Raw genomic sequence first — 11,119 nt, 5'->3', positions numbered from 1 at the left:
AAATAGCACAACTACAAAAGACTACCTAGAAAGGAAGATGGTGTGGCCCAGCACCAGCAGAGATGGAGTTGCTTGTGTTACTAGAGCTGCGCTCGGCATGACAAAGCTGGCGGAGCTTGGTTGGGACATACCAAATGGAAAGGCGTGGATGGGAGTTGAAGATGGCATCAATATCCCATCCTTGGCGCGCAGCAATTGCAACAAGGGGCTTGTAACAGGCCTGCCTCCAGGCACCTACGTTTTCTCCTCTCTCCTTGAAAGCTCGTCTCAGGGCGTTGGATGTCTCCTCATCTAGGCAGTGGAGCGCGTAGCAATGCACATAGTGCCTCATTTTGGGTTTGTTGATGTACGTTGCTCCCGCTTTCTTCGCAAATCTGAATACCTGGTTGGTTACCTGTGTTTTTATATTTTCTCGAGTTAGTTATCATTGGTCAGTACTCAGAACAGAACACTGCAGTAATACAATTGTTAAATTGGATACATTAGAAACTTAAGCACCTGTTCAAACAAAGAACACTCCGAATGCGAAAAAGTAGTATTGTATACGTCAATCAGTGTATCATACAAAGGTTTAAAGAATAAGCAATTTTTGGCTCAATTTTGTAGGGAGTTAACTAAAGGGAATTTATTTTATTTTATTTTTTTTGACAATACTAAAGGGAATTTGAAAGTATACTATCAATATTATGATTTGCAACCTTCATTTGAGATACCAACTAATCAAGTTTTTTTTTTTTACTCATTGGATCAATTTAATTTTTCCACACGAGCACAAAAAAGTACAAGACAGTGGTAACATGGAGTTATAGAATATTACTTTGTATTTTATCAAATAATTTTTATAGAGTACTTGTTTTGAAACATTTTTCAAATCGTTAAAAATTAAAAAAAAAAAAAAAGAAATGCTTATACAATAAATTTAGACCAGTATGAATTTCGTTTGTGTTTTATTTTTAAAATTGTGAATTTATTCCGGATAACAAAACATACTATATTACGTTTTAAAGAATTAGAAATTACAAAACGTACATTCTTTTATTATTATTATTATTATTATTAGGGTTGTTATTGAAAATGATGTACAGTAAGAAATAAACAGGGAAAGCACAGTAGTTTTAAGGTAAAGATTCAAGGAAGCAATGATAAATTGATCAAGATCAGAGTAGTCAGTAAGTAAAGACAAATAAAAATGATAAGAGGAAGTAGTAGTACAACTCAAGTAATAAAAGAAGATGAATAAAACAGTAACCAGTTTTTTGGAAGGATACACGGAGAGAACGACGAAGTGATGTTAGCACTGTAGCATGTATAGCCCTGACTCATCATCCCCTGCTTTCCTTCTGTTGGTATTTTCGAGACATACTTACTTTTCCCTCTTTCTCCTCTTCTCTACGTTCTTGGCGTATCTATTCGTGTTTTGTGACCTACTCTCTCCGTTTCTTTTTGTTGATTACGCTTTAATCATTTTTTTTGCAAATCAGTATATAAATACGGAGGGAGTAATGTCTTTACTCTGTATGAATTAATTCAAATTATGATACGTAATATTTTTATTGTCTTATAATCAATACTCTGTTAAGGTATTAGACCATCAGGTTGCAAGTAAATTAAACTCTTAACACGTCTTGAATTAACAAAATGAGGTTCATACAAGCAATTTAATTTTCTAAGGTATTAATATCGAAACAAGGCTCATTTTCATTAATAAAAAGGCTTAAAGACTTTGGTTGATTCTATAAAAATATCGAACTTTTTCTTATACTTTTTTCATAATTATCGACAAGTCATATGAATACCCTTAGCCCTCTAATTTACGTTGTTACGTACTCCGTACTTACTCGTAATAACATAACATGATAATTTAATTTTTTTTTTTAAACACATGATAATTAAAATTTAGACAATAGCATGCATTAGCAATCTTCTTCGATGATTATTAACATGTTGATGATTTAGGTTTATTTTTGTGTGGAAATAACTTCATTTTAAAAAAAATAATATAATTTGAGGAAGGACAATGTACTGTGAACAGGGAAACAATGACAATGAGTTGTCAAAGGCATACATTGACACCTCTTCTGATTAATTTCATCCTCTCCTTGGCTCCCCCCACAATTGACTGAATCTTAAAAAGTCTTTTTAACAAATTAATTTTTGTACTTCTGACTGGACACCTGTCGACCTAACACTGGATTATAATTATCATTATTATTATTAATTTTTTTAATAAAAGTGTATCTTCTCTTTGAATATAGCTCTTTGAATACCAATACATATAATTCTCACTCCCCTTTTGGACTACTCGCACATCTTTGTTGCATTGCTTCAAACAAAACAAACATTGAAATTTCCCTTTCTACCCCAATCTTATTATTTGTACTCTAGACAATACGGAATTTTGGATAAATTTTTTATTTTTTAAATTTCCTTTGGGTAGGTTCTTCATAATAAATGGGTAGGTTTAGGGGTGTCAAAAACTTACCCGACCCGAAAGGTTTACTTGAAACCGAACTGTTTTCGAACTGGTAGGACCCGGATATTTTTTATCCGAATCCGATCTAGAGTCGACTCGACGTTATCTCGAAACCGACTCCACCTGATAATTTATGATCCAAACCCAATTTGGAATCGACTCATATTTAAACTGAAACCAATAAGACCCGATAATATAAGGTTTGAATTCGATCTAGCCCGAAATGAAATCTACCTGAAACCATTTAGACCCGAATAAATACCACTTTTTACCCGACCTTTAATTATCCGATTTGAAGCTTCCCATGACCCTATTAAAACCGACCCGAAATCACTCATAATTAAATTAAACCCAACTTGTTTCTAAACATAACTTTTTGTTCTATCTTGAAATCAAATTCTTTACCACTGGTACATTCGTGGTAGAGAATGTTTGATGGCTCAACCTTGGAATCATATCCTTACATTTGAGTTACGTCGTTTGATGAAGTTTTTCTAGAGTCAACATTCAAGTTGTGAATTGTAGAATTTGTAGAGAGAACAAAGAAGGGAGTCATAGAAAGGAATGATAATTGATACTCCGTATGAATGAGATACCACAAAAGTAAAGCAAAGCAATAAGAATATGTTTGAATCGAGTCAACATTATAGGAACGGTACATTGATCGATTTAATAGTGAATTAATCCATGATTTTAGTACTCTAAAGTCAAAAAATCCCATATTGTCATTATATACCTAAATAATGTAGCTAATTAGATAAGTGGATACAACAATATCATTTATTCGAGTACCACAATTCACATGGAAGCAATCCACTTGCAAAGTTGACTCGTATATGATCCGGGGTGATTATTGTATATAATATGCTCGATCTTAACATGTCATATTAATGAAGTAATTCAGCAAAGAGTGTTGTACTACCTTCGTTTCATATTATTTGCAACAATTTAATATAAAGTAATAAGTTAACCCATTATTTTTGTATCGAAGCAATCACATTCAAATTTTAACCGGAACTGAATTGATTTGAACCAAGATCTAATCGAATTGGAAATTACCCGATCCAAAGTCAAATAAATTCACTTTGACCCAAATAAACCCAATAAAATCCGGATCCGACTTCATCTTAACACGATATGACTCGATTTGAATTTGACTCGACCCAATTCGATTTGTATCCGACCATATTTGAACTCAACTTTAACCCGAATCTGATGAAGCTCAACCCGATTTGATTTGGTTTGTAAGATTAAAATGACCCATCATTACCCGACCCAAACATCCCGACCCGTCGTGGGTCAACCCAAACTCCATCTGGGTACCCGATTTGACACATCTAGGTAGGTTTTGTATTATTATAAACCTACTAGCTATTTATAGTTTGTTCTATTATGGAAATGAAGATGTTTATGAAGGAAAATTTAGTGCATTGATGTAGATTATTGTCGGGCTTTATAGTAACTTTGCAAATGTGTTTTACGGGAGTATTCATTACTCTAACCCTAAATACGGAGTAACAAGTAACCCTAATAGCGTTTTTGCCATTATTTGCACCTTATACATATATATAAAAATAAAAATTCTTCGTGTCACACAATAATTACTTAAAAAGGAGGTTTTAATTTGTACTTAAATTCAAAAGAGAATTTTTTTATTTGGTCATACACTTTTGGAATAAGATGATAGAAAAGGATAATGTGATAAGACAATGCAACCCAATGTATGTACACATTGAAAGTACATACTTCAAATTATTTATGTTTTGGGAAAGCCGGGTAAAACACCTAGTTTGGAAAATAACTTTATGTTGATAATCTAGACTTTTTTGTAATGGAATATTCTCTCACTTTCAAATCCATATCAATAAAATTTGTTGGTTCCATAGATAAAAAGAATTATACTCCACACATGTTTAGAATTTCACCGATTTTAACATCAAATACCATGCAAATTCCAATAATAAGCTAGCTAAAATAAGAATTTATTATGCAAATGCATTATTAGAAAAAAAAAATGCAATGTAATTTAACTTATCAAATGTTATTGATGATTGATAGATTAGAGATTATAGAGAATGAAGTGTTACCTTAGTAGGGCATTTTTCGCCACGTTCCTTAGCAATATTTTGAACTTGATGCAAAAAATCACGGCATTGCTCATACAAATGGAACAAATAATCCAATCCATTCTTCTTCCCTCGCGCTACTTCTCCTGGCTCGGTCACAATGAAGGGATGCTCCCTTTGCCTTTCGGTAACACCGCCAATGCCACCACCTCCGCCACCATCCTCATCATCGTCTACTTCTTCTTCATCCAAATCATCATCGATGTTACTATTGTTGTTATGATGGTTCCCAATCATTCTACTAGTTTCTTGCCCTACTAATTTTCTATTAGTAGTTGTTAAGGTCATCATGTTTTGGACCGTGTTTCTTGCTTGAAGATGCTGTTGTTTCCTGTGCTTCTTCCTTTGTTGATGATCCTGATTTGTGTGTGTAGGTGGTGCTCCCACCATTTCCCAATTTCCGCCGCCACTTCCGACTACCTCTTTCTCATGTACTCCTTCCTCTGATAGTCCTGTATTCATAATAAAAGTGTCAATTCTGTGCTCTAAATTTAAGATTCTAATTTTGATCACTTTAATTTTCATGCCCTAAATAGCTAAGAATAGTTATAAACATTAACTTGTATTATAATCGTGAAATTTAATTGATAAATACTCTGTGATGTATACAAGCTAGAGAACACGAGTTGAATTAAGGATATGCCCTTATACGTGGTTAAGATACTCCCTCCCTCACCCATATAAGAAGAATTGGCGAATTTTATGAGTACTTGTAGATGGATTGGTGTAGTAAAAAGATATTGAATTCAATGACCTATAATGTTGTGATGATAAATACTAACATAACATGCGATGTTGCATTTATGGTCTTGAATAACTAGTGTCTAGTGATCGACTTAAATTTTGGATAATAATAAAGAAAAAGTAAAAATTCAAAGTGACTTATATAATCATGAATCTAGGGACTATCATGTACTCCGTAATTTATTTTCGTTTGAGGTACAATATAACAACAAAATGTTCTTCCAAAAAAAAAAAAAAAAAAAAAAAAAAAAAAAAAAAAATTCATTATATTCAATATGAATAAATACATATAGTACCTTGTACAAATAATTAAGAGCAAGAAGTCTCAACTATTGAACCAAATTAAGAGGTAATTAAGGGCATTCTACCTTTTTCACGTAGTACTATATTCCCACATTGTAGGAGTATTTTTTTATTATTTGCTTAATTATTAATTAGATCAAATAAATATTATCTTGTATATATAGCTAAGAGAATATTATTAGGAGGCACATACCTTCTTGCGAGAGGGCATCAAGAGGGTGGTGGGACGAGTCGGGAGGTGGTGTGTTGGAGAGGCTCATGTGGTTGTGACGATGGCGGCGAGACTCCTCAAGGTCCTCAAGACGGCGTCTCTCGGCACGAATAGCGGCCTTGATACCGTAACGCTCCCCAACAAGAAGGTCCCAACGGAAGAGGTGAGAGAGGCTGTTCATCATCTCATCCACTTCTTCCTCTTTCATGTCCACTAGTGTGTTCACCGTGAACCCCATCTCCGCTATTTTCGCCGCCGTATAATACCTTTTAAGTAAATCCAACACCCCAAAATTAGATAAAACAAAAAAAAACTTTAGGTAAAAAAAAAAAAATATAGGTTAATACCTTTTTATATGTAACAGTTTTAGTTTAATTTATTATGGATCGGAGTGGTTGATTTTAGCTAGTTTAGCTAATACAAGTATAGTCTTGAGGTGGTATGTAAATACTAGATCAAATCTCGTCTATATAATCATTGCTAATCATTTCTAAGATTATACATACTCCAAACAATAGAAAAGGCTGAAATACCTAGTTTTATTTGACTTTTCAAAATCATCTTACAAAATTTTGATTTATGACACTTTTTTTTTTTTCCCATGCCTGAACTATATTAATAGACAAAAAAAAACTATTTTTTTTTTTTTTTTTTTTTGAAAACTACTTCATAACAAAGAACACAAATATGCTTATATTTTCCAAAATATAAATGACCATTTGCATAAATATTTTTTTTACAAAAAAAAAAAAGTGGAATTTTTTTTTTTTTTTTGAAAAATGTGGTTTCATATGGAGATTATGCCTCATTAAAAAGTAAATTAGTAAAGAAATAATCAGAATTAAATATAAAAAAAAAATTATTAAATGTAAAATGTTTTCCTATTCCTTTAGATAATATTTAATTCTTTCAAAAAAAAAAAAAAATAATTAATTCTAAAAGGTTGCATAATAATTTGTGGAGGGGGTTTCAAGTTTCAACATATATGGTTAGTACAAGTACTTGTGATGATGTCTACCTTATACCGTACGCTTGGAATAACTCTTCTAATCCACCAGAACCTGAACTTGCCCCTGCTCCTGCAGTAGCAGCATTCGCAGCACTACCTGGAATTCCCATCGCAAAACCCTGCATACTCATTCCCATTCCCATTCCGACTCCCGGGATCCCTACCGGGGGCTCCCTCATCCCTATCAGTCCTCGAGCAAAGTACGGCGGAAGCGTCGTGGTTGCCGTGCTTTGGTGATGAGGAGCACCTGCGGCCGATGCGGCCGCAAGGGTGCTCCTTGGGTAATCCCACTTGAATAGGCTTGCTGTGAAAGGGTCTTGATCCATTATTAATATGTTTTTTTATTTTTTTTGGTGGGGAAATAAATGAAGTGTTTTGTTTTTAGGACTAAAAAAAGAGGGTATGAGAGGGAATGGAAAGGTGAGATTTAGTGTTTGTGTTTGGTCTAGTTGGGGTAATTGAGAGAAAGTTTTGAGTACTTGGATGAATTTGCTTATTATATGTATCTATAAATACTAATTTGGGGAGGGTTTTGCTTTTGCTAGATTGAAAAGATTTTTAGATGGAAATAAAAAGTGTAGGTTTTGGCTTTATTGTCCTTCCAAACAAAGCCTACTCACGATATATATATTTTGCAATTATATTTTTATTGGTCCCACCACATCATCATCCATATTAGTACTACTACTACTCTATTTCTCAATGCATATACAAGTATAATTTTGATCCATGATATTGTTGCATTGATTGTCAATTAATATCATTTAGGGCCTGCTCTCTTCAGATTATTTTCAGTTCAGTTTTTAATTTCCTTCTTACATAACATATTCAGTTCAGTCTAGTTCAATTCAGGGCCTGTTCTCTTACGTTGAAATTCAGTTCAGTTCAGTTCAGTTCAGCTGAGTTCAGTTCAGTTCAGTTCAGTTCAGCTCAATTCAGTTCAGTTCAGTTCAGTTCAGTTCACTTCAGCTCCTAATTTCCTTCTCTTATAAAATATTCATTTCAGTTCAGTTCAGTTCAGTTCAGCTGAGTTCAGTTCAGTTCAATTCAGCTGAGTTCAGTTCAGTTCAGTTCAGCTGAGTTCAGTCAATGAGAACAGGCCCTCAGTTCAGCTCAATTCATTCAATAAGAAAAGACCCTTATACACTGAAACAAATATAACAATTCAATAAGATTATGTATGTCTTTCTATATAATGAAGTATTGTGTATATTAATACTTGTACATAATGGTGATTAAACTAAAGTACGTATTCTTTCAAAAACAGAAAAAAAAAAAAAAAAAAAAAAAACTAAATTACGTATTGTAAATATAGTATCAAAAGTTATGCTATTTGATATACAATTGTAGAACTATAATAGCTACTCGTGAAGTTGTTTTGCCGGGAATAAAACCGTACCATATGTTTTCAAAATACGAGTATATAGGAAATGTGTGGATTGGAATTTAATATAATTGTTACTATCTTGGCCTAAAAAATTGGAGAAATATCGGTATAAATTATAAACCTTTAGGGTTTGTTCTCTTCAGATTATTTTCAGTTCAGTTCATTTCAATTCAGCTCAGTTCAGTCAATCAGAACAGACCCTTAAAACTCTGGTTCAAAACAATTATTGCACTAAATCACTATACCATGCTAATATGCTATTTTACATTTGATATTTTGGGCAGTAAGTTACAAAACATAGAATAAAAAAAAAGGAAAGCTTAATCACTAAGATTAGTTAAAAGTTAAATTTACTTAGGAAAAAAATAAGCATTAATAATTAACTCTTAGGAAAAAGAAAAAACCTAGCCACCTCCTCATTTTTTTTTCAAGTTTTCTCAAACACAAAGTTTCATTCAAATTTTGGATTGAATATATTCAAATTATTTGAAATTTATCAATTTTCGGCCCTATTATTTTTTATTTATTCATGTTTTTGTCATTGGTATCAATCAAAATAAATTATTCGTAGTGTTCATAAGTGTAATTTTTTCGGTTTAGTTTATTATGTGCGAGGAACTCTATCTGATCAATTTTGGATAGATTACTCCTAGATTTCTATTTTCTAATTCAAAAATCAAATGTTCTACTGTTTGATTGGATTATTTTTTGCCAATGAAATTATGGTAATATGTAAAGTAACAAGTGTAGTGTTGTCGTTATTATTCCAACAAAAGAGGTGTAATTCTTGCATTGGTTTTGGGAATAGATTGAGTGAGAGAGAGAGAATAAAGGTGATAGTTAGTTGTAATATCCGTTGTGGTTTTGTTTCCTCTTCTGGTTATCGATGTCACAACTTAGAGTCGTTTCATTGGTTCTTGCTTTAATTCATCAATTACTTGAAATAATGCTTCTCTAGTTTTACATACCACCTTAATATCCACAAGTTTATTTTATGGTGCATGTAATTTTAAGGGCTATCAATTTTACGTGACAAGCCAATGCAAGCCACAATCTATTTCCTCTTTTCCAAAGCTAATTATAAAGGTGTTGAATGTTTTAGATGCTACTAGGAGTTGTGCAATAACCTAGCTAAGATACATTCTAGTCTTTCAATTCGTAAAATATTGTCCTATTTGGAATCACTCCGTTGACAAGTATACCGTAGGTAGTTTGCTAGAGTTAAGCATACAAATAGGGACTAAGTTTTTGCATTATTCACCTTTTGGGGACTCACTTTTTTTCATCATTCACCTTTTGGGGACTCAAGTCACTTTTCCGGCCATTTGACCACATTTGGCCTGGGTATCACTAACTCACTGTTAACCACACATGCAATAAAAAAAAAAAAATAAGTAAAAACATTTACAGTTTTGACTATCCCCAAAAAATAGAGAGTAAATTATTATAACTAGTCTCTCACCTTTATTAGCCATGACCAACCAGAAAATTCAATAACAACATGAGAAATTTGTTGTTCCAGTTCTTGATCAACTACGGTGGCTTTTTTTTTTTTTTTTTTTTTTTTTTTTTGGGAGAAGTTCGAGCTTTTGATCTCCGATCCTTGGCATGCAATATTTTCTCAAACTAACACTTGCTAGTAAATTACTTTATAAAGGTTGTTAAATTAACATGCTCAAATTTTTTTGTAGTTGATGACTTCAGTATATCTTATTTTGAAATTTAACTCAATTACAGATAAATTAAAGCCACAAAGAGCAAACAACAAATTATTACTTGAATCCTCAAACAAATGCCCCAAAAAATTGATTGTAGCTTAGAGTTGATGAACAAATATATATAAGATTTTAAAATGAAATTCTGAAAACTAGAATTTTTTTTTTATTTTTATTGTTGTAATAAATGAGTTAAAGGAACTCACTTTTCTTAACCCAAGGGACTAACATTTTAATGAAAGGGACTAACATTTTAAAGGGAGTTTTTGAAATTTTTGCGGGAAAAGTAAGTTATTGAGTCCCCAAAAGGTGAAGAAAAAGAGTGAGTCCCAAAAAGGTGAAAAATGCAAAAACTTAGTCCCTACTTGTATGCATAACTCTAGTTTGTTAGATTTATCTGCAAAATCATGTTCGTGTAGGAATTTATTAGCTAGATTTATCGATAGGCCCACTAATAAGGTTTGTACCTGAAACATTTTAGAGAAAATAAGTTTCAAGAATCAAATTAAAAAAAGGGTTGTGCAACATTGAACATAAGTTCAATTATGATATTGTGAAGTTGAATTTTATAAATTCGTATACATCATATCACTAATATATAAAGCCCGTCTCGCAGCCAAGCCACGAGACAACGACACTTGACATTTTAGTTTTTAGCCAAGTGTCGTGCTACGTAGGCGAAAAATAAGACGCTAAATAATCGAATTTTGGATAGATTTTTGAAGATAAAAATGTTGTATAGAGTTTTATTATCGATACACTACTAATATTTCATATATACAAAATGAATCATAACTTTTAATAAAAATCTAATAATTCGGTACTATTTCCATCATAAAATTCGTTTTAAAAGGTTATATAAAATAAGATCCATTTATAATTTATTTAAAATTAAATAATAGAAAATTAGTAAGAAAAACAAAAGTTTTAATCGGTAAAAATACTTTCAGTTTTGTAAAAATAATTTAAGTATGATATCGCATGTTAAATATTATACATTATCAAAAGTAATTATAAGACCATATTTAACCTTCAAGCCAAAAGGTTTATCCTAAAATTCAATAAACAACCTGAGCATCGCACAGGGCACAAACTAGTGTTTTGATAAGACAAATCCAGACAAAATAGGCCTATTAAGTTTAGATAGATAA

At 32.2% G+C, this 11,119-nt stretch overlaps 1 protein-coding gene across 1 annotated transcript; it reads right to left on the bottom strand.

Annotated features, from left to right (window-relative positions):
* Positions 1-25: 25 nt before the first annotated feature.
* LOC145599055 (floricaula/leafy homolog) lies at positions 26-7,285 on the bottom strand. The gene is made up of 4 exons (XM_081655468.1): positions 6,876-7,285; positions 5,840-6,123; positions 4,561-5,051; positions 26-394 (listed from the first exon to the last, which is right to left on the bottom strand). The coding sequence occupies exons 1-4, from the start codon at positions 7,190-7,192 to the stop codon at positions 26-28; spliced, it is 1,461 nt and encodes a 486-aa protein (XP_081511594.1). The 5' UTR covers positions 7,193-7,285.
* Between the last annotated feature and the right edge of the window lie 3,834 nt (positions 7,286-11,119).

This window comes from Chenopodium album, chromosome 20 (genome assembly GCF_948465745.1).
Source record: "Chenopodium album chromosome 20, dcCheAlbu1.1, whole genome shotgun sequence".
Taxonomy (NCBI): Eukaryota; Viridiplantae; Streptophyta; class Magnoliopsida; order Caryophyllales; family Amaranthaceae; genus Chenopodium; species Chenopodium album.
This window is presented reverse-complemented; position numbering and strand designations above follow the sequence as displayed.